This window comes from Salvelinus sp. IW2-2015, linkage group LG13, assembly GCF_002910315.2.
Source record: "Salvelinus sp. IW2-2015 linkage group LG13, ASM291031v2, whole genome shotgun sequence".
Lineage (NCBI taxonomy): Eukaryota > Metazoa > Chordata > Actinopteri > Salmoniformes > Salmonidae > Salvelinus > Salvelinus sp. IW2-2015.
Genome location: NC_036853.1, coordinates 30,606,210 through 30,631,064, shown reverse-complemented (window position 1 = coordinate 30,631,064; position 24,855 = coordinate 30,606,210). Strand labels below are relative to the sequence as shown.

At 43.5% G+C, this 24,855-nt stretch overlaps 1 protein-coding gene across 3 annotated transcripts in view; it reads left to right on the top strand.

The window, feature by feature from the left end:
- phactr1 (phosphatase and actin regulator 1) overlaps positions 1 to 23,394 on the top strand; it is a 64,064-nt gene extending 40,670 nt beyond the window's left edge. For 2 of the 3 annotated variants that reach the window (XM_023997973.2, XM_070446223.1), the window contains exons 2-13: positions 11,358 to 11,522; positions 13,536 to 13,616; positions 13,840 to 13,965; positions 14,152 to 14,358; positions 14,540 to 14,813; positions 16,300 to 16,487; positions 17,118 to 17,274; positions 19,146 to 19,201; positions 19,319 to 19,380; positions 20,213 to 20,353; positions 20,452 to 20,528; positions 21,501 to 23,394. In XM_023997973.2, coding sequence (XP_023853741.1) covers positions 11,358 to 11,522; positions 13,536 to 13,616; positions 13,840 to 13,965; positions 14,152 to 14,358; positions 14,540 to 14,813; positions 16,300 to 16,487; positions 17,118 to 17,274; positions 19,146 to 19,201; positions 19,319 to 19,380; positions 20,213 to 20,353; positions 20,452 to 20,528; positions 21,501 to 21,516 — 1,550 coding nt within the window. In that variant the 3' untranslated portion in view covers positions 21,517 to 23,394. Of the gene's footprint in view, positions 1 to 9,465; positions 9,882 to 11,357; positions 11,523 to 13,535; positions 13,617 to 13,839; positions 13,966 to 14,151; positions 14,359 to 14,539; positions 14,814 to 16,299; positions 16,488 to 17,117; positions 17,275 to 19,145; positions 19,202 to 19,318; positions 19,381 to 20,212; positions 20,354 to 20,451; positions 20,529 to 21,500 lie in introns of those variants that run through there. The other variant, XM_023997972.2, reaches the window with a different exon arrangement.
- The last annotated feature ends 1,461 nt before the right edge of the window (positions 23,395 to 24,855 follow it).

Below are 24,855 nucleotides of genomic sequence, written 5' to 3'. Positions count from 1 at the left end.
ATACAGAACAAGGTTTCACGTATCTTGGTATTAAAATCACACCAGAAATGAGCTCCTTGAGTTCAACAAATGATGAACCCATGGTAACAAGTGTAACAGAATCCATCGAAAGATGGACATCATTGCCTATATCTAGTATTGGTAGAATAAATATTATTAAGATGAATATTCCACTCAAATGTCTTTATCTATTTCAATCAATTCCTCTGGCTCCACCATTTTATTTTTTCCCAAAGATCAGCAAGATACTCTCAAATTATCTGGAGCAACAGAGAACCAAGGCTTAGCCTTTCTCTTCTTTATTTGCCCTATGACAGAGGGGGGTTGCAACTTTCAAACCTACAGTGGTATTACTGGCTGCACAACTTAGAGCTGCAATGTTTTGGTTCTCCAAGAAACCATACTCACCCTGGCTGTAGACTGAAATGTTGTCCACAAAAGGCTTAACTTTGGATGGATATTTGTACTCTGCTCCCTTTAAGAAACTAAAGAAGAATACTACTAATCCCTTTGTTAAAAACACTCTAACTATATGGCACAAATTACAGCATATCTGGGCGAATTCCCTGTATTATCCAGTTTTACACCAATTTGGGGCAATGATCATTTCACACCTGGTAAAAAAAAATGACTTGGGGTTTAAAGAATGGGCAAGAAAAGGTATTGTTAAAGTAATGGACTTATACAATGAAAAAGGGCCCATTTTCATTTGAAGAACTAAAGGGAAGATTTAACTTACCACAAAAGCATTTTTTCAATACTTACAATTGAGAAGCTTTGTTTTTTCTAGTCTAAAACAATCTGCCCTACAACCTCCTTTGACCACTTTAGAAACGCTCTGTTAAAATGTGTTATGGGAAAGGTCAAATGACGGCATTATATGGGAAAATGGTAGTTACACATAAAGACAACTCTGATAGTAAGATACTTCAGTGGATACAAGATATGCAGGAAGATATTTCAGCAGAGGACTGGGTCTCGTCACCCCGCTCCTCCGCTCTCATCCCCTGGCTTCAGTTGAAGCTCGCATCCGCTACAAGACCATGGTGCTTGCCTACGGTGCTGTGAGGGGAACGGCACCTCAGTACCTCCAGGCTCTGATCAGGCCTACACCCAAACAAGGGGCACTGCGTTCATCCACCTCTGGCCTGCTCGCCTCCCTACACTGAGGAAGTACAGTCCAGCTCAGCCCAGTCAAAACTGTTCGCTGCTCTGGCCCCCCAATGGTGAGACAAATCCCTCACGACGCTATTACAGCGGAGTCCAATCACCACCTTCCGGAGACCACCTGAAACCCCACCTCTTTAAGGAATACCTAGGATAGGATAAAGTAATCGTTCTCACCCCCCCCCCCCCTTAAAAGATTTAAATGCCTATTGTAAAGTGGCTTGTTCCACTGGATGTCATAAGGTGAATGCACCAATTTGTAAGTCGCTCTGGATAAGAGCGTCTGCTAAATGACTTAAATGTAAATGTAATGGTATGGTATGTTCTAGAGCTCAGATACAGACAATAAACACCCACCTGAGATTGTTGCAATACAATTGGATAATGAGATCATATATCACCCCTGTTAAGCTCCACAAATTTGACACTAATATCCCAGACCTGTGTGTTAAATGTAACACGCATTTAGGCACCTTGTATCAATGCCTGTGGGAATGTGCTGAGATACAAACGTTTTGGAGCTCAGTACTCTGCTATATCTCTGAGATTACCTCTACCCGAATACCACTAATCCGTAAACTTTGCATCCTAAATCTTTACCCAGGGAATATCACTTTACATAGGAGAGAAAATAAAATGGTTGACCTCTGCCTGTTACAAGCTAGACGTTTAATTGCTTCCACTGGAAGTATGTCAGTTCCCCCTCACTTGGTCATTGGTAAAAAATTATTAACTTGGCTCTTGAAAAATGTACTTATATAGTGAAAAAGAAAGCCCCGGAGTTTCATGATATTTGGGATCTGCTTTGTGAGTTTTTGCAAACCGGTGATACTGTAGAAGCATGGAAGCTGTGAATCTGTATATTCTCCATTTTTTTCTGTGAATATTGGCTATAGTTGAAGCGTAATCTGCATTATCTGCGACTGCATATTCTACTTTTTATTTATTTTTATTATTGGAAATGTGAGGACCTTTTTATTTTTGTATGTTTCTGTTAATGTTTGGTAGTTATGCTTTTGTCTATCTTAGGGTTGTTGGGGTATGTGTGGGGGAAATAAACTAGAAAATTGTATTTCTGTAATTGTTGATTGTCCTATTTGGAACTAATACATATATTTTGATTTCCTACATTGTTTTCACGCCCATCCATAAATATAGTCACTTCCGTTCGATCTCATTAATCTCACCCTTACTAAATACACCCTCGCCCTCACCATGGTGCGTTGTCTCACAGATGAAAGTGTGGGATCTGCCTGAAATAGATCCATGAAAATCGATCCAAGGAAATAGATCCATGTTGGTAAACAGTGTTATTGTTATCACTTGGTTATTGATTATGTTTTAACATTCATGGCGGGAGAATATAAATAAGCCAGACCTCCTGCCTCCGTTCATAGTTATGATGTAGGCTGGTCAATAGAGGATAAATGGTCCTATAGGGCGGGAATATGCCTACGCATAATGCAGACAGATGACTATATATCTATGGAAATGACATGACTGATGAGCCAGGATGGTATTGTATTATATTGTGTTGTACTGTATTTAATTTGGGATATAATGTTGAAAACCTACATGAAGGTCAGGTCAATTTCCTTGTCCTATCTGTGTCACATTTGAAATAACAAGTCCATAACCAGTCAACAAATCTTTGGATCAAGTTAAATGTATAAGCAGACCTTATTATTGTTGAGGCATGCTGCATACTGTATACGTTTTACCAAATCTCTACTCTTCTCTACCACTCTGCCAGTAGGTGCCAGTACTACCACTGAGCTCTGAGCAGTCCATTCCCTGATGTTATCCTGAGCAATTGATAGTCGAGAAATGGCAGAGATGATGATGATGATGATGATGATGATGATGATGATGATGATGATGATGTCGTATAGCCCTAACCAAGTGGTATTGAGTGCTGCAGTGGTAAAGAGGCTACAACAATATTAAAGTACTGAGGATTATGTTTGCTGTTCATCACTGGCGGAGTTAAAGGCTCTATGACTCACAGTGCTTCAACAGCCAGTCAGCATCAGCCAGGAGGGGGGACTTTTTACCATGTTGTTATGTCATCACACACACACACACACACGGACACGCACGCACACACACAGCACATACTTGCACACACTGTGCTAAATGTCATACAAGTATGTGGGCACACACACACAGACACACATAACACATATACTTGCAACATGCTTGCTGTCATGCAAGCACACGAGCACACACATGGTTTAAACAGTGTCCTCTGTTTAACTGCCCCATCTTGACCGTTTACATGAGTGATTACAGAGTGAGTCAGCTTTGAGGACTTTGCTCTCCTCTCTGACTGTGCACCCCTGACTGCTACACTCAAAACCATGACTGGGTTGGAGAGAGTGTTGGGGGGAGAGGTAAGAGAGAGTGCTTCGGCAATGTAAACATATGTTTCCCATGCCAATAAAGCCCTTTGAATTGAGTTGAGTGTGAAAGCGTATGTGTGTATGTGCTTGTTCGCGTGTTCATGTGTGTTAGATAGGCAGCATTGTCCGTGTATTGTTCCCTCTGAATGAATCTACTGCAGAACGAGCCACTACTGTGACTGTCCTCCATTTACTATCAGCTATCGCCACCTGCTTTTTATAACACGAAGCTACTGCTGCAATAAGTGATTTCTATAGCTGTCAGCAGGGGGCAGTAATGCTGCATGAATGAACTGGTAATGGTCCACCTATCACTCTTATGATTAACCTCTAACATCAACCAAGTCTACAGCATGACAACCTGCCATGGTGTGAGTCAGATGAGACCATATTTTCTCGGATGGGGATATGCATTAGATGTATACACTGCAATTATTACCTTTGTTCAGATGGCATTCGCTATAGAAATAGCTGATGAATCATCCATGTTGCACCCTCCTCTCCTCTTCTCCATCTTCTGTTAACAAGGAATATAGAGAAGGATTGAAGGATGAATCATGAATGATGTCGCTGCAGAATTGCATTTTCTCCCTACACTCTTTCTCTCTATCTTCCTCTCTCCTAAATAAAATCAGAACAATGTGTATTCATGGTACTCCATTTTGTTTATATTTTGTTTATCTGTCGGCCCCAACTCAGGCCCTGTGTGTAGTTAACCGACCCTCTCTGCCCATTCATCGCCATTTTACCTGTTGTTGTTGTCTTAGCTGATTAGCTGTTGTCTTACCCGTTGTTGCCTTAGCTAGCTCTCCCAATCAACACCTGTGTTTGCTTTATGCCTCGCTTTATGTCTCTCTCAAATGTCAATATGCTTTGCACACTGTTGTTTAGGATAGTTATTATTGTCTTAGTTTACTGCGGAGCCCCTAGTCCCACTCAACATGCCTCAGACACATCCTTTGTCCCATCTCCCGCACATGTGATGACCTCACCCAGCATAACTAGCCCGTCCAGAGATGCAACCTCTCTTATCATCACTCGGTGCCTGGGTTTACCTCCACTATACCCGCRCCCCACCATACCCCTGTCTGTACATTATACCCTGAATCTATTCTACCACGCCCAGAAATCTGCTCCTTTTATTCTCTGTCCCCAATGCACTAGACGACCAGTTTTGATAGCCTTTAGCCGTACACTCATCCTACTCCTCCTCTGTTCTTCGGGTGATGTGGAGGTTAACCCAGGCCCTGCGTGTCCCCAGGCACTCTCATTTGTTGACTTCTGTAACCGAAAAAGCCTTGGTTTCATGTATGTTAACATCAGAAGCCTYTCAATCTCACACTCCGCCAACCCTGATGTCCTTGCCGTGTCTGAATCCTGGCTAAGGAAGGCCATCAAAAATTCAGAGATTTCCATACCCAACAACAACGTTTTACGTCAAGATAGAACTGCCAAAGTGGGAGGAGTTGCAATCTACTACAGAGAGAGCCTGCAGAGTTCTGTCATACTATCCAGGTCTGTTCCCAAATAGTTCGAGCTTCTACTTTTAAAAATCCACCTTTCCAGAAATAAGTCTCTCACTGTTGCCGCCTGTTATAGACCCCCCCCCAGTCCCCAGCTGTGCCCTGGACACCATATGTGAATTGATTGCCCCCCATCTATCTTCAGAGTTCGTATTGTTAGGTGACCTAAACTGGGATATGCTTAGCACCCCGGCCGTCCTACAACTAACTAGATGCCATCAATCTTCACATAAATAATCAAGGAACCTACCAGGTACAACCCTAAATCCGTAAACATTAGCACCCACATAATATCATCCTGACCAACTTGCCCTCTAAATACACCTCTGCTGTCTTCAACCAAGATCCCAGCAATCACTGCCTCATTGCCTGCGTCCTTAATGGGTCGGCGGTCCATCGACCACCCCTCATCACTGTCAAACGCTCCCTAAAACATTTCAGGCAGCAGGCCTTTCTAATCGACCTGGCCCGGGTATCCTGGAAGGATATTGACTTCATCCCGTCAGTAAAGGATCCCTGGTTGTTCTTTGAAAGTGCTTTCCTCACCATCTTAAATAAGCATGCCCCATTAAAAAATGTTTGAACTAAGAACAGATATAACCTTGGTTCACTCCAGACTTGATGCCCTTGACCAGCACAAAAACATCCTGTTGCGTACTGCATTAGCATCGAACAGAAAATTGCATCCCTTAAAGTCCATGGAGAATAAGAGCACCTCCTCCCAGCTGTCCACTGCACTGAGGCTGTCACCACCGATAAATCTATGATAATCGAGAATTCAATAAGCATTTTTCTACGACTGGCCATGCTTTCCACCTGGCTATCCCCTACCACGGCCAACAGCTCTGCACCCCCGTAGCAACTTGCACAAGCCCCCCCTCCTGCTTCTCCTTCATCCAAATCCAGATAGCTGTTGTTCTGAAAGAGCTGTAAAATCTGGACCCCTACAAATCAGCTAGACATTCTGTCCCTTTCTTTCTAAAATTATCAGCCGAAATTGTTGCAACCCCTATTACTAGCCTGTTCAACCTCTTTCGTATCGTCTGAGATCTCTAAAGATTGGAAAGCTGCCGCGGTCATCCCCCTCTTCTAAAGTCTTCAAAAGCCATGGCTGCAGGGGCAGTATTGAGTAGCTTGGATGAAAGGTGCCCAGAGTAAACGGCCTGCTCCTCAGTCATAGTTGCAATATTGCATATTATTATTAGTATTGGATAGAAAACACTCTGAAGTTTCTAAAACTGTTTGAATTATGTCTGTGAGTATAACAGAACTCATATGGCAGGCAAAAACCTGAGAAGTTCCACTTCCTGTTTGGATTTTTCTGAGGTGGCAGATTTTCAACCAAGCTCTCATTGAAATTACAGCGAGAAATTATGAGTTTTCACTTCCTACGGCTTCCACTAGATGTCAACAGTCAATAGAACTTTGTCTGATGACTCTAATGTGAATGGGGCCGAAGGAGACAGGAATTAGTCACCACTGCCACGAGCTGACCATGCTTTGACCATGCGCGTTCAGGTGATAGGCAGCTCCGTATCCATCGCTGAACTGAAGTCAATCTAATTCTCCGGTTGGAACGTTATTCAAGATGTATGTTAACAACATTCTAAAGACTGATTCAGTACATCGTTTGACATGTTTCTACTGACTGTTATGGAACTTTTGGACATTTCGTCACGTTATAGTGGACGCGCTTTGTGACTTTGGAATTGTTTACCAAACGCGCTAACCAAAGTAGCTAATTGGACATAAATAACGGACATTATCGAACAAATCAAGCATTTATTGTGGACCTGGGATTCCTAGGACTGCATTCTGATGAAGTTCATCAAAGGTAAGGAAACATTTATCATGTATTTTTTAATTATGAGATTTCTATTGTTTGAATTTGGCGCCCTGCACTTTCACTGGCTGTTCTCATATCGATCCCGTTAGCGGGATGCAGCCATAAGAAGTTAACAAACAGATCAACGAACATTTCGAATCCCACCGTACCTTCTCCACTATGCAATCTGGTTTCCCGAGCTGGTCATGGGTGCACCTCAGCCACGCTCAAGGTCCTAAACGATATCATAACCGCCGTTGATGAAAGACAGTACTGTGCAGCCGTCTTCATCGACCTGGCCAAGGCTTTCGACTCTGTCAATCACCGCATTCTTATCGGCAGACTCAATAGCCTTGGTTTCTCAAATGACTGCCTCGCCTGATTCACCAACTACTTCTCAGATAGAGTTCAGTGTGTCAAATCGTCGGGCCTGTTGTCCGGACCTCTGGCAGTTTCTATGGGGGTGCCACAGGGTTCAATTCTCGGGTCGACTCTTTTTTCTGTATATATCAATGATGTCGCTCTTCCTGCTGGTGATTCTCTGATCCMMCTCTACGCAGACGACACCATTCTGTATACATCAGGCCCTTCTTTGGACACTGTGTTAACAAACCTCCAAACGAGCTTCAATGCCATATAACACTTCTTCCGTGGCCTCCAACTGCTCTTAAATGCTAGTAAAACTAAATGCATGCTCTTCAACCGATCGCTACCCGCCCGCCCGACTAGCATCACTACCCTGGACGGTTCTGACTGAGAATATGTGGACAACTACAAATACCTAGGTGTCTAGTTAGACTGTAAACTCTCCTTCCAGACTTACATTAAGCATCTCCAATCCAAAATGTAATCTAGAATCGGCTTGCTATTTCGCAACAAAGTCTTCTTCACTCATGCTGCCAAACATACCCTCATGAAACTGACTATCCTACTGATCCTTGACTTCGGCGATGTCATTTACAAAATAGCTTCCAACAGTCTACTCAGCAAATTGGATGTAGTCTATCACAGTGCCTTTTGTTTTGTCACCAAWGCCCCATATACTACGCACCACTGCGACCTGTATGCTCTCGTTGGCTGGCCCTCGCTACATATTTGTCGCCAAACCCACTGGCTCCACGTCAACTATAAGTCTTTGCTAGGTAAAGCCCCGCCTTCTCAGCTCACTGGTCACCATAGCAACACCCACCCATAGCACGTGCTCCAGCAGGTATATTTCACTGGTCATCCCCAAAGCCAACACTTCCTTTGGCTGCCTTTCCTTCCAGTTCTCTGCTGCCAATGACTGGAACGAATTGCAAAAATCACTGAAGCTGGAGACTTATATCTCCCTCACTAAATTTAACCATCAGCTGTCAGAGCAGCTTTCCGATCACTGGACCTGTACACAGCCCACCCGACTTCCTCATCCCCATATTGTTATCTATGTTTTTGCTCCTTTGCACCCCAGCTACTGTGATTGTTTGGTTGCGGGACGTGGGACAAAGGGCCAAAATGCGGGACTGTCCCACACAATCCGGGACATGTGTTCACCCTAGTTGCCATACCAGGCGGTGATATAGCCAGACAGAATGCACACAAACCCACACACACACACACACAGACACACTGAGCAGTGATAATCCCCACTCCACTGTAAGTGTGGAGCTGTGATAGCAGTACTGCATGCTGGGAAGGCGACATGCCTGGAGGAGGGTTTTGAGATCCACATTAGCAAACGCACGTACACACACACAAACAATCTCATTAGCTTGGCAGTATAGTATTTCTAGCTCCCTACTGGGCTGTAAAGCTATTTTGTGTGTGTGTGTGTGTGTGTGTGTGTGTGTGTGTGTGTGTGTGTGTGTGTGTGTGTGTGATGTGTGTGTGTGTGTGTGTGTGTGTGTGTGTGTGTGTGTGTGTGTGTGTGTGTGTGTGTTTGTTTGTTTAGGAGTAGAGGAATCTGGATAAACACTGGAAATGGAAAATCTGCTTCTTTAGCAGTTCGGGCCCCTGCACTAGTGTAGTGAATAGGCCTACAGTATGTGTTTGTGCAGTGAAAGATTGGGTGTAGGCCTATAGGATGTATATGTTATGTTGATGGCCTTATAGGTATACCTCCACTGTTGTTCAGATTTTATTTAATATCAGGGCTTTTTGTGTTCATAGTGATATTCACATGAAGTATTGTGTGTAGGCTGTAGCAACAGAATAGTCCGTTCTCAGTAGTGGGTGGAGATTAAATATACCGTAAACACGCCCATACAGTTGAGAGGTAGTTTCAAATGGCGTGACGTAGAGGATTCATAAACAGGGATTGGACCATAAAATTAGGAGTTAGAATACGAAATAATTAATTTTAAACTATATAAGTAATTTAAAAGGCAAACAAACTAAATAAGTAATTTAATACGATCTCTATGGATTGGACCCGTAAAGAAATGGAAAATAACATTGAATAACTGGATATGAACAGAGCATAGCCATGTAGCTACCGATAATACAGATTGACAAATCTCGCAGCTCTGACGTCGTTGGCCCCCATGCGCAAAGGGATTGGCCGAATTGGACAGCGACTATTTTAGGTCTGCTGCGCTAGAGCAGAAGGTAGAGACTGTTTCAAACTCCCCTACCTCCATCTCTGGGAGCTAGATGGAACCAGGATCAGCGGGACCAACCCACATTGCCTAACCATGGCAGGTCCTGCAAACGCCGGTATGAGCCCCTGGTACTCCTCTGGATCTCGTAACGACGCTCCCTCCCCACTCCCAGCCCTTACCGAGGAGAAGCCGCGGAAGAGGAGAGCATTTTGCCTGCCTCGGATGAAGTCCAAGAACCGCAACGACAGTGGCAAGCAGCGGCAGCAGCTAGCGCAGCAACCCGTGGCAAACAACAACAACAATATGCCTTTCATAATCCACTGCCAGATCGGGAAGGAGATCAAGCACATATGCAGCAACTGCCGTGGCGCAGACCCTCGGGACGGTGAGTGGAGGGAGAAGAGTGTTGAGGTTCTCACAGCAGCAGCAGCAAGAGGGAGATGTTTTGATCTCCTCCATTTCATGTTGGCGCCGCTCCTCCAAATCGACCGCTCCCTTGCCTTGCACACTGCCTGTAACAATATGCCCCATCGCGGGCGGTTTTTCTCGATGGACGGGCTGCGGAGACTTTTTCCAATCCTAATAGCACTACTCGGAGTCAGACTATTTATGTGGCTGTATGAGTGTATTGGTTGTTTTTGATACATTATTGGATATAGGCGTAGGTTATAGCATTAGAATAGTCTGTTTATACTTCTGCTGGGTTTTTACATGTAGGCTGTTACTATTTTATTATGCAACAATGTATCCACTCGGCTAGATGCAATTATACTGTATCATCAAAGCAGACAGACAGCACTACTTTGAATAGTTCACTGAGGTTGTACTTTGTAGGCTATACAAACACAGGGCACATTGATTCACCAAGATAACAGACATGCTAGTCAACTGAAATCATGTTGATATGTGGTTTTATCAAGTAGCCCCAATCCAGAATATCTATAGTGATTGAGAAGGATCTAGAATCACCTATAACTGCAGATAAGATAAAGTAGTAGGTTGCTACTGTACTGTGACCCACCCTCCTATGTCCCTGCCAGAAGCTATTCCAGGAGATGGATTCGTTTTTCGTTCTCTCCTATTATACACAGTATGACCAAATTCCCTCAATGTGCACATATCACCAAGAACACTCCCACCTTCATCATGATGTGGTGCAAATGTGAGGTCAGGGGGCAGTGCCATTGAAGGCATATAACACTCTCACTCACACACACTTACTGCTTGTGCAGACTAAGAGGTGTGTGTGTGTGTGTGTGTGTGTGTGTGTGTGTGTGTGTGTGTGTGTGTGTGTGTGTGTGTGTGTGTGTGTGTGTGTGTGTGTGTGTGTGTGTGTGTGTGTGTGTGTGTGTGTAAGAGCGAGACAGTCAGTATTTTTATTTGAATTTGAACAAGAACAAAAATTCTAGCCTGTTGGGAGTTTAGAGGTGAGTGGAGGTTAGAGATGGAAAAATTGAGTAAGGACTCGAAGTGCAGAGCATTCACTGTATTTACTTTAGAACAGTCTGACATCTCCCTCACAGGGCAGAGATCATCATAGCTCAGGGAGAGAGCGATGGAGAGATGGGTGAAGAGAGATGTGGAAAAAAATAAAAAAAAGAGAGAGATTGAGAAGTTTCAATGGCACTAAACTGGGCTGTGTATGTACATCATATTGAGAAAAAATTTAAACCTCATCTGTAAACATTCCCTCTTCATCATTCCTTGTGTAATGATGTCTATTTCCATGGTGTCTTTATGTATTAATTAGAATGATTCTTTCAATTGCTCCTCTGAGTTCCACATACTTTGAATCGTATTGTTTTATGGATTATGTGACTGGTTTCTCTCCTCTTCTCTCGTCTTTTCTCCTCTCTTCCAGTTGAGGAGGTGGAGCGAATAGCGGCAATGCGATCTGATTCGCTGGTCCCTGGCACACACACCCCTCCCATTCGGAGGCGGAGCAAGTTTGCCACYCTGGGGCGTCTCTTCAAGCCGTGGAAATGGAGGAAGAAGAAGAGCGAGAAGTTCAAGCAGACGTCTTCTGGTGAGAACCATATCTAACCTTTAACCCTAAGCCCTAAACCAGGGGTGTCAAACTCATTCCATGGAGGGCCTAGTGTGAGCTGTTTTTTGTTTTTTCCTTTCAGTTAAGACCTAGACAACCAGGTGAGGGGAGTTCCTTCCTAATCAGTGACCTTAATTGCCAATCAAGTCTAAGGGAGGAGCGAAAACACGCAGACACTCTGCCCCCCGTGGAATGAGTTTGGCACGTTCCCTAAACCCTAACCCCGAAGCCCTAGGCCTTGCTTTCTACCTCTCCCCTAACCCTAAAATCTACCACCCTAAGCCCTAAGATCTAACCCTTGTATTCTACCTCTCTGCTTGCCACCTAAGCACTCCCCCTGCCCCACAGTAGCCGCACTCTTATGTCCTAAAGCTACAACATTTAGTTGTAGAATAGATCACTGTCTCACCAGCTCACCCCCTAGGAGGAACAGTATGACTCCATTATGTTGACAAATGTAGGTACTATGAGGCACGAGGCAGAAGGCAGTGCTAGGTGGCTATATGCTACAGTATATGATGGTTGTAGGCTGTACAGAGCTGGGCAGCTAGGGGCTGTACTGGTTGATGGTTATATTATGTAACAGGGGATCAGCAGTTATAGCACATATGTGCCATGAAACATCAGAGCTAGGTGCAGGGTGTATGATAGTTATATTATGGTTATGTAACAGGGGATCAGCGTGAATGCTGTAGGTCAGCTGTAGCTGTATATTATCGCCAACCGGATCAGTGGGGCCAACGATAACACAGGAGACTGGAGCTACGTCCAGGCTATTCTTTAAAGTTTAAACAGTGGGATTATTACAGTGTGTGTGCGTGCCTGTGCATGCGTGTTAGACATCAGCAAGACCAGACAGACTTTAGAGCATAATAGTCCCCTTAAGCCTTTTTATAAATTATTTGAAATTAAAAGTACCAAATACTGCTACAGAACATTTACACAAGATCAGTCTTGTTCATCAAAAATGTAGAGAACCTCTGTGAAATTGTGAAAATTCCCTGCAGATTCAGTTTGATGGCAGATACTGGAGTTCCAGCTAACAATGTCACTTGAATTGAATAATGATCCAAAATTAAATTAAGATATCTAATATAATGTTATACCATTTTTATGGTATAATATCTACACTGTAAAACATTTCCTGTAATTTTTACAGTAAATTACTGGCAACACAGTAGCCAGTAGGTTACTGTACATTTACAGTAGATTACTGGCAGCACAGAAGTCAGTAAATTACTGTAGATTTACAGGACATTTACTGAAACACACATTTCCAGCATGTTACTGTAACAGCTGACTACAGCAACATGCTGTATTTCTAGAATTTACATTGCATTACTGGAAGCACAGTAGTTAGTAAACTGTTAGATTTACAGTGCAGGCAGCAAAACAGGTGCACAGTACTATATTGTACAATTTTACAACAGTGTAGCGGAATGCCGTTGAGCCCCCTTAATGCATTGCTCTTTACTGTACTGTAATATAGAACTGTACATTTATTGCAGTAAATTTACAAAAATGAATTACAGTGTTATAGTTTGTTATGCAAGGTAGTCCACACACACACACACACACACACACACACACACACACACACACACACACACACACCAGTGGGGCGCCGTCTTTCTAATCTCCTGCTGCTCCCCCAGCTGTCGGTGCAGTTTATGCTTTTTTTCTGAACAGAATTATTGTGGCATGTTAAAATAATGGCATACATTTTGGCATAATTCAAACAGTCACACATATTCTCGCAGCCAATATACTGTATGTTGACTGTTACACTAACCGTGCAGTATTTTTTTCACAGGACCCTAGCAATAACTGGGTTATGATTCAGACAGAGACCAATGTATCAGAAAAAGATCGTGGCGATTCTGCTGGCCAGTTATAAGCACAGTGAAGTTGGTGATGAAGTAGAATAGAGTAGAATCCTGCACCATATGATGTCAGTTAATGTTGTTGTGATGTCATATCCTGTACCCTCAGTCCTGGAGAGGAAGATGTCGACCCGGCAGAGCAGAGAGGATCTGATCAAGAGAGGAGTGATGAAGGACATCTATGACAAAGGTGAGGGGTCAGAGRGAATAGAGGAGAAGACAGCAGAGGGAGGTTGGAACGCAGAGACTTTTGGCAAAACTGTTGTAGTTGTTCTTTGTCGCGTAATCAAAAATACTTTGGGCGGAAATGAAGTCAAGTCATACAGTCGGCACCACAGCATCCACATGGATTGACTCCAGGCCAGATATGTACTGTGAACATGTTATATATATATTTCTCTCTCTCTCTGCAGACGGGGCGGTAGTAATGAGAGGAGAGGAGGAGAAGATGGAGAACGGGAGGTCTCCAGCATTAGGAGGGTCTGATCCATCGCCATGTGATGGAGCTGAGCTGATGGATGGAGCAGGGTCAGCCATAGGTACGTCTCAGGCCTTCTATCAACACTCTCAAGCAATGGTTCATAGTCTCACTGTGCTGTTACATGACATCTGATTGGTCAATGTTGTTCTCAAATCGCAGGCCTTCTCCCAATAYGCTCACCTACTGGTTCATTTCCATTCACCCTGTTCTAACATATCATCTGATTGATTTATTCTATGTCCAGGTACAGTTGAGTTCCAGATGTCTGGAGAGGGGGCGTGTCCACAAGACCACACCCAGAATCCCAGCCAGCCTCCACCCACTAAGAAGGTTATGGTGTATCCAGGCGAAGGGGCTGGGGCAGAGTCATCACATCACACCATAAAACATAAAAAACAACCCCCAGTGCTACCCCCCAAACCGTTCAACAGGCTGCCCAACCACATCACAGGTCTAGCCCTGTAATCCTCTGTGTCTATGCGCGTATCYCTGTGTCATTCTTTGCGTTGACTTTGCTTTCTGTTTTTACTGTACCCCAGCCCACCAGCGTGCCGCTTGTGTGGGTGTATCAATGTGTGTATCTGACTCCRAATTTTTCTCTTCTCTCTTKTCTCTYCTCTCTCTCCCTCTAGACGGTATGCCAGTGARGCTGCCCTGTATGTCCATGAAGCTGTCGCCTCCTCTACCTCCTMAGAAGCTGATGATCTGTGTGCCTGTGGGTGCGGGGGGGAGCATGGAGCCCTCGGCCCTCACCTTTCAGAAGTGCCCCCCTCCCTCCCACCACGTGGGGTCCCTGGGGGGACACTCCCTACACTACGGGACCCTCCCTGTGCCCCTACACCCCCCCAGCCGCATCATCGAGGAACTCAACAAGACCCTGGCCCTCACTATGCAGCGATACAAGAGGTGAGGATTAAGGAGAAGTGTGTGTTTGTGTGTGTGTGTGTGTGTGTGTATCCATGCCTCCATGTGGATGGATTCAATGGTTCACATATCCAGTCTGCCTTGTACTCTATTCCCATTGGTTCTGCCCTGTGTCTACACTACAGCAGTGAGTTGGATGGGGTCGTTAAGGAGCTTGTTTATCATGTGACTAAGGGTTTCTAATCAGTAGGGTTAAATTGGGAGTTACCACAATACAGATGTAGGATCTTAATTTGATCACACTTTTGCAGGAGAACTTTCCTGCAACAGGACATTTAAAACTTGGTGTATTGGAGGTTTTAAAAGGCTTCTGACATGATGTTCCCTTACGGAAAATGAATCAACCCCTACAAAAAATGTCCATAAATTACAATCCACATAATAATTCACATGTCCTATTGCTGCAGGATTATTTTCCTGCTGTAGCAAACTGGCTCACCTATATCTACACTCTAGGCAGCATTTTGAAACGTCTGGTCAGTCACATCTCAGTACAGAGACCATTTAATCTAAACCTTCCCTGGAGAGCAGCATGACTGGTGTTGACTTCAGCTTCAGATATAGAGCTGCACAAATTCCCAGAGCCTTGGCTTTACCTCTGGGTGTATGTTTATCATTGGCTGGTGTCTAACCAGTTCAGACCATTTTAGAGCACCACACACACACCATCTCCATCTGTCCACAGACACATCACACACGTGGAGAACACTCTGCGATCGACCCACACACTCTGTGACTGATGTGCCAGCGCCAGATTGGCCTGCCATGATCCATCACTCTAATTGGTGGGCCGGGAGGTGGTTATGGACTCAAGCACATAATAGATGTAGGCATCCTATTCCTTTTGTAGCCCTTTTTGATTTACTCATTTGCTGTCTAAATGTTATGTAAGGCACACCYAAACTGAGTTTGTAAAAGCAACAGAGATCATTATTCTCCATTATGGGAGCTCCACAGTTGCTTGCTTGCTGATTGGTGATGCTGCCTCAAGGTTAATTTGTGATTGGTTTGCAGTTTGYTTTTGCTGTGCATCTTGTCTCCCCTATAGTTGAGACAGGCTGTGTGATTTAGGTGTGGTAATGTGAGTCTCTAAAGCCTACCATGTCTGTTACATTCCTCCCTTACATCTCCGTTACATCCAGTCAGTATAAGTCATGCAATGCTTCCCGGCAGAGCGAGGTACCAACATTTATTTTAGGAGCCACTTACTGTGACAATTAAGAGAGCTCTGGCTTGTTTTTCTACAGTGTTTCAGTCTTGTTTTCTCCGTTGAGTTGAGGTGCCGTTTACATGAGTCCCAGAGGTTATAGGTCGTAGCTCCTTTCATAGYAACTGATGGTGGAAACAACCTGACATTACCTAACTACTCCCCTGTCTAACACCACACACGCAMGGATGGACAGACACACAAACGCCCACACATGCCCACCATCTCTTGCTAACCTTTTACCTTTCTCACTGACCTCAGCTCGCTGCACCATGCGGTTCCCACGGTGATGATAGCATGTGACTACAACAAAGAGAACCTCCCCAACGAGGAAGACTATCAAGAACTACTTGGTTCGTACAGTGACGAGGATGATGAAGAAGAAGATGATGATGATGATGATGAGGAAGAAGAAGAAGAAGACGATGAAGATGAAACACTCTTTACAAGTAGGTGTTTGTTTATACATAATTGGTTTGGGACCGTGGTGGCCGTTTGGTCTCTGCTTGGTGCCCCTGCTTCCTGGTAACAGCCTCAATGGCTGCTGGGATATGTGGTTTAAGAGCTCTCCTTTCATTGGACCCCTCCATTCAGAGCTGTGGTTCACGTCCCTGATTTGAGTGTTGAGTGTGACCAATCAAAGCGCCGAGGTGACAGTGGCGTGTGAATGAGAGGTGTTGCGTAACCTGTCTGTTATGTCATGAAACACACACATACACCATGGCTGGTCCTCAGATCCCTTGTTCCAGTAGTTCCCTTCACTCTTTCTCATAAGCAGTTGTCTGAATGATTGATTTGAGGCCCGTTATGTCTATGAGGTATTTATACACACCTCTCCTCTCTGTAATAGGGTGATGTAAACAGAAGAGTGGGTTGGAAACAGTGAACACACTCCCATCCTGTAGCTCTCACTGGATAGGGTAACTGTTGTGACAGTTGAATTGCTAGTGCTTGAGTTAGCCGTGGTGCTAGTAATTTCAATTTTATCAAAATGTTATGGACAAAGTTTGCTGATCTTATTCTGGCCTCTAAAAAAAACTATTTTGTGTGTGTGTGTGTACATGTGTACGTGTGTATAGGTACCCTGGCTCTGAAGGTGTTGAGGAAGGACTCCCTGGCCATTAAGATCAGTAACCGTCCGTCACAGAGAGAGCTGGAGGAGAAGAACATACTGCCCACACAGTCAGACCAGGAGAAACTGGAGTTCAGGCAGCAGATAGGCACCAAGCTCACACGGTGAGAGACACGCACACACACATACAGATGCACACCCTCCCTATAGCAACGGAGAGACTTGAGTCACGTTATCATATAGGCACCAAGCTCGCATGGAGAGAGTCATATTCACGCATACTAACACACGCAGGCTCATCTGCTCTTACACATTGCATACAGTCAAAACGATTGCCAAGCAACAAGCTATTATGGTGAGAGATGAACTCACGTGTGCTTGAAAACACAAACACACACACACACACACACACACACACACACACACACACACACACACACACACACACACACACACACACACACACCTCATCTCCCAGTCAGCGCCTGTACATCCTGCTGTGGCCTGGTTGAGATGTGACCTGGCTACTTAAGACAGCATGATAGATGACACCTCATAATGGAGAGAGGAAACTGAGCTGGAAGTGAGAGGAAGTGGAAAAGGTAGAGGGACGGAGGATGGAAGGAAATTGATGAGAGGTAGAGGATGGAGGGAGAGTAGCAGAGAGCCTGTCACATTTTGTATCTTGAATATGCCAGTGAGAGGGCAGACATCTTCAAGTGGGATTTTACCCTCACAGAGGACAGAACATGAATACAGGAGGGTTGTGGCAATATCGATCATGTATATTAACCCTGGATTGCTGATGCATTGAGAGGCTTTGAAGCCACYGGTTGGCCATATTGGCACYGCCCAGTAGGAGCGGTCCTCCATATGAATACATTTAATTCTACAGTATTTCAAAAAAATGAAATACATATWTTTYTTTACACTTTTTTCTCCCCAATTTTGTGATATCCAATTGTCCCTTCACTGCAACTCCCGTACGGACTCGGAAKAGGCGAAGGTCGAGAGCCGTGCGTCCTCCTAAACATGACCCCCGCCAAGCCGCACTGCTTCTTGACGCAATGCTCGCTTAACCCGGAAGCCAGCCGCACCAATATGTCGGAGGAAACACTGTACACCTGGCGACCGTGTCAGCGYACATTGCACCCGGCCCGCCACAGGAGTCGCTAGAGCGCGATGGGACAAGGACAACCCGACCAAACCCTCCCCTAACCCGGWCGMCGCTGGGCCAATTGTGCAGCCTCATGGGTCTCCCGGTCGCGGACGGCTGTGACACAGCCTGGGATCGAACCAGGATCTGTAGTGATGCCTTAGACCACTGCGCCACTCGGGAGGCCCTAAAATTACATGTATTTAAGTATTTCTTTGTTGTTGTAGTGGGGACAGTAACATTAGTAATCTTGAAAAAATTTAACTTTAAGTAAAATGTATATATAGTTTTTGTTTATGTTTAGTGCACATAATATMATTTAAAAGTATGCATTAAGGTGTCTGTAATATAATAATAAATGTAGCAAAAACTAATGTAGACACTCATAAATGCATTTCTATGCTTCCAAAATATTTTTTTGCCAAGGTGGAGACACGGTGGCTTTAACCCAGCGCCCCCTATCAGTCATCTAATGTATATATAAATCATTGGGCGCAATACAGGAAGAAAACMGAATTCACAAATAATTTCCTTCCTTCTATTGCCTCCCACTCTCATTTGTCACACTCACTACAACTTGCCTTCCCCCTCTCTCCCTTCCCTCCCTTTCTCCATTTATCTCCGTCTCCATCTCTCTGCTTCCCCCTACTCCTTCCTCCCTCCCCTCTCTCCATTTTTCTCCATCTCYTTCCCTCCCTCTCGTTGCTGTATGAATCATTGTGTCAGACTGTTGAGGTGGTAAATACATACATGTAAGTCTGAGGCAGTCACGGCTCATAGAAAACCTGCTCTGACATCAGCAAATAAAACACAATAAAACATAACACAATAAAACACATTAGGAAATGGTCCAGACTGACACTAGTTCTATTTCCTCAGGAGGTTGAGTCAACGGCCAACTACAGAAGAGCTGGAACAGAGAAACATACTCAAGCGTAAGTAGCACAGACTAGATAGGCAGAAGACACACTTCCATGTCTTACGAAATTGACAAAGAGTCTTTTCTATTCTGTTCTATTCTAACCGGTCTCTCCCTCTCTCCCCTATCTCAGGCCACAATGACCTGGAGGAGCAGGAGGAGATGAGAGAGCTCAAGAAACGCCTGTCGAGAAAGGTGAGAGAGGGGAGGGTGAGAGAGGGGAGGAAAAGGCTAAGAGAGGGGAATTGGGTATCAATTTCCATTACGTGACAGACCATTGGAAATATGAGTGTGTGTGTGTGGTGACCCTCAATCACCACACAAACACAGCTGGCAGGTCCAAGGCATAAACGACATAAGCGACTGCTTAGGTCCCTGCGGCGGCTAGGGGGCCCCAGACCCAAAATACAGCTATTTTTGTACAAAAAAAATTGGAATGCAGTCGTGTTCTCTTCGACAGACTATCCATTATATTGACCAGATAGTCTAGTGGCCACTCTAAAGATGAACATAAATGTCTTAAAAAATGGAAAGCAGTGGGGATAAGGCAAGTTCAGGTGGAACCATTCTAGCCAATGAGAGGGCTATACGCTTTTGAACAACTGGCACAACGCCGATATATAGGTTTTATTCTCAAAGTTGCCGGGATGTCACGTGTCCTACTTATATCAGTACACTCGTAACAACCTAAGAATTCCAAAACTTCTATTCGATCAAATAAGCCACACGTAGCAAATAAGCCAATCCATTTCTTTATAACCAAAAACGCCACCTGCTGGAGAAGACAGATTTTGGGCCCAGTTATCCCTCTGACTTTGCCTCTTCCTCTCTGTCTCAACTTACTGTTGAGAGTTACAATAGTAGAATACACAAGGTGCAATTTAGAAATTTGGTTGTGCGTCAGCAGTGTATCTCTTGTTATGTCAGTCATTGCCAGACACCAACAACATTTTGCTTAGAGCCCCCAAAAGACTAGGGCCGGCCCTGCACACGCACACTCTGATAACCCTTTTTCCCTTGTACCCAGTTGAGTCAGAGGCCCACGGTGGAGGAGTTGAGGGAAGCTAAGATCCTGACCCGCTTCAGTGACTACGTAGAGGTTGCTGACGCTCAGGACTACGACAGGAGGGCAGACAAACCCTGGACACGACTCACAGCTGCTGATAAGGTAATAACACTCACATGCATGTGTGCGCATACACAAGTGCACAGTCATGCGGATACTGTTTTCTCAGACTGATCTCTGGCTCTGTTTGTCCCTCGTAGGCTGCCATACGTAAAGAACTCAACGAATTTAAAAACACAGAAATGGAAGTGCATGAGGGTAGTCGCCATCTCACCAGGTATGTACTGTATGTCACAGCCATACTACAAGCTGCAGGACAACACAAAGACACTAGCCCATACCTCAAGCTGTATACAGTAACTATTTGAAGAGTTTAATTCCAAAACGCTATATATCAATTTTCAGAAATGTTGACAAATTAGCTTTTATTGTTTAAAGAAATTCTGAAAGAGATTGGTGTGCTTTTTCACTACCTAATCATGGCATGGGGTTGTTCAATGACAGATATGTATTTGTTTAAAATGTATAACTTGGTGGTTTCATTTCAGAGACATTTTAGTTTTTTTGCTAAATGCTATATATCAACAATAAATAGTCCTGCTAGGTTTTACACAGTCAAATGTAATAAATAACGGGGGGGAAATTATAAATAAATGTACAAATGATACATTTGTGACAGCAATATTTAAATGTTTTTTTAAATAATTCAATACAGTAATATGAGATCTGTATGTAAAACATTTGTCATTTAGCAGATGCCAGAGCGGCTTACAGTAAGTGCATTCATCTTAAGATAGCTAGGTGAGACAACCACATATCACAGTCAAATATACAGGATACGAACATTCCATTCCATCTAAACAATGAAAATAGCATTTAGCAAAAAAAGCACATTTTCATACACATCTAAAATCTATTAATAAAACATCTGAGAACAGTAATATTTTACACACACGTGAAGGTACCCATAAGCAATCATTTCTGATGAGAAAACACAAATGTTTAAAATTGGTGGATATAGTGTTTTGGAAATAAACTCTTCAATTAGCTCTCTCTCTCTCTCTGTCTCCCTCTCTCTCTCTCTCTGTCTCTCTGTCTCTGTCTCTCTCTCTCTCTCTCCCTGTCTTTCTCTTTGTCTCTCTGTCTCTCTCTCTCTCTCTGTCTCTCTGTCTCTCTCTCTCTCTGTCTCTCTCTCTCTCTCTGTCTCTCTCCCTGTCTCTCTGTCTCTCTGTTTTTCTCTGTCCTGTAGGTTTCATCGACCGTAGTTCTTCTGCCATCTTTTACAAGAACCTCAAGTGCTGGATCGCAAACTACTGCCTTTGTGTACCACACCCCTTCGCTTCCAGACCAGAACACAACAAGACCAGAACTGGACCAGAACCACACTAGAACCAGAGTAGAACATGTACTGAAACTGACCGGAAACGTAATCTGAACCTGGAGGGGTGTGTGTACAGAACTGGGCAGCTGACACTACTCCAGGCTCCAGTGTTGACCCAAAATATGTGCCAATAACTGGAGAGGGCAGACTGGACCAATCACAACAGTATCTTGGCCCTGTGGTCATGTTGGGGTTGCGGAGAGGGAGCATCGTACACATGGAGAGAGATTGATGGAAAGCACTGGACGGACTGACTGACTGGGTTCTCCTCTAAATGGAGATTATATGGACTAAAATGTATTGTTTTTAACAGCCTTTTATTATCCTTTTTAATTCTGAAGATGGTTCATGTGTTTACTTTACTGCACTTTAGTTTTTGACGGTACTCTACGGAGGGATTATGGAACTTTATTCCTATATCTGTGCCAACAAGACTTTGGGATTGTAGGAGATTGAGTTTGGGAGGGCATCCGTAAGGAATACAGAGAGACATCCTACAACTGATTGGTTAAAAAAGGATTATCCTCCAAGGGTTGTTGTTCCTGCCTTTTTAATACTTTTTGGTACATTATTAGTTTGACTATTTTCCATTGTGGGCTGCTGTTTCCAAAACAGAGGGACCAAACCCTTTTAATCTGATAGTACTGCAGAATAGGATTCTGTAATAAGTGTGTTGCGGTTAAAGTACTACTTACAATACCGTACACGGTATGTGCTATTCTGAAGGAAACTGTAGTAGGAGAATATGATCGGGAATATTTACCTCTAAAAAAACGTTGAAATACAACGCAAAACTCTCCTGTCCATGTTGTGTTCATGTTGGGATATAGAAATGTGAACCAAGCAATAATTGAACCTTTCTTTCCTCCGTCTGTCTCTTTCTGGGCTGCATTCAGGTGAACAAGTACTGGGAACATTTCAGAGAGCTACCTGCTCAATACCAAATACACTTTGAAACGCTGTTGTGACCTTGAATGCAACCCAGATCATCATTATTACTGTTCTGAGAGTTCTGCAACCCTCTGTATAGTGTCACTGTGCCTGTTGTCTTCTTTACAGGGATGAAAACATTGCCAAATGTACTTTGTTTGAATGACATTTGATCCAAGTATGTTGTCAATATAATGTTTCAGTAGGGTGCTCTATAGACTGGTAAGTATCAGTTATGAATGGAATGGAATTGTTCAATTTCTCACTGTTCTCAAAACAGGAATTGTATGGTTCCGCCTGGTTTGGCCTCATAGTGGAGAAGCTACATTAGACCACCCTTTGGCTGTGAATGAAAGTACAGTACCACCTTTTGCTCACAAAAAGCCAGACACCTCAAAATACAAGGAAAAACATTATTCTTGTTTTTTTTACAATGAACACATGCAGTTGATGAGTTGGTCTTGATTGTTTAGTCTGAGAACCCTTTGACTTGTGGTGTATCCTGGTTGTGTGTGTGCGCGTGCGCGTACATGTTCATTAGGCACAAAACAGGAAAATGTTTTACAACGGAGTGCTTAACACGACCCAGGACTCAGTGTTGTCTCCCTGTGCCTCTCTCCTGTATCCAAACTAACAAAAGAGGACATTCTTTGTATAATATATGTACATTATACAAAAGAAACTTAAATATTTAAATATGTTTTTCTTTTTTGTACAGAAGGAAACTGCATGTGATGATTGTTAACTATGTGTTCATCTTCTATAGCCCTGTTTATACCTGGTTCTAACTTGGGTCCTTTGTCCGGATCTTGTCCAAAATATTACTTTGAAAGAATAAACTGTGAAATAAGTTTGCGATTAGCAGGGAAGGAATCTGAGTCACAACAAAGCACATAGTGGACAGATAACAGACTTTAATAGCTCTGTGGTAGGATATTTTCTGGAAAAGTGTGCGGACAATCAGAATGGTAGACAAGATCGGACAACGGAACCTATGAAAAAGCCAAGAGTGATAAACGGGCTTGTGATGGTATGCAGTTTCCTTATTAAAGGAAATATGATATTAAAAAAAAATTATAAAAAACGTTCATAACTTGCTTTTCTTGTCTTCAACCTCTAGTTCCTATACCATACTAGTGGTGTCGAAATGATTGACACCTGGATAAAGATGAGCAAAATTACTGTATAAAATAAATAATTCAAATATGAAGATATATTGTATGCTCCAAAAATTGGGAAATTATATTATTTTATACTAATGCAATTGCTCAGAGAAAGATTTATTTAACAAGTAAAAAATCTTTTTTCAAAATCATTGACACCCATGTTTTTAATACCTTTAAATACCTCACATTGCAAAGATAACAACACTGAGCTTTTTCTAAAATATTTTATACACATACACCCATGTGTATAAAATATTTTAGAAAAAGCCTCAGCGTTTGTAAATTCACTCAGGCCATCTACTCCGATTTCAAAACATTCCTCTGAGTGTGCCAGAGCGCAGAATAACTGAGGAGTTTACAAACGTGCATCACCTGTTGAATATGACTGGTGTCAGTAAACGTCGGCAAAAGAACGTCATTCAATTGTTGCCAGCAGCAGTTACAGTCAAAAGGAGTCTGTATTGATACATGCCCATGTCAGGGGAGATACCTATTTAGACCATCCCTAGCTGCTGGGCTGCTCAGTCCTGGCCCTGGTGGTCTGCCGTACTGTTGGTTGTCACTCTAGCCTTGGCCTAACACACCTGAAACAATAATGAATGTTTCACTAATAGCCTAAAGATGAGTGGGGTGTGTTGGGTTGGGGCGCTGCAGGGCCGTGGACCCCTACGGGCAGGACGGGGTGACCAAGATTTATTTTGTGCAAAAAGAGCTCTACAGAATTATTAGGCCTATGATATTATATGGAGGATGTACTGTTTGTGTGTGTTAATGTGTAGGTGTATGTGTGTTTTTATTCAACTTTGGTTTTTCAAACTTTTCCCTTGAGACATAAAAATAGATGGGAAGGAAGTTGTTGGGCATAGAATTGAGTTATTGACTAGACTGGTGGGGGGGGTCAGGCGTGCAGGCGGCTCGGGCTGGCTGGGTGGTCTGGCTACAATTTGATATAGAGGATGTCTTAATATGGACAATCAAAAGTTACATCTTTGTACTTTATTTGTAAGAGTTGTTAGGCTATTGGTTAAAGGTGCAACACAATATTGATTATTGAATTATCATTGAACTAGTTCAGTCTTAATCACTTAAACATATTTAATAATGATATCTTGCCCAGTGGTGGCAAA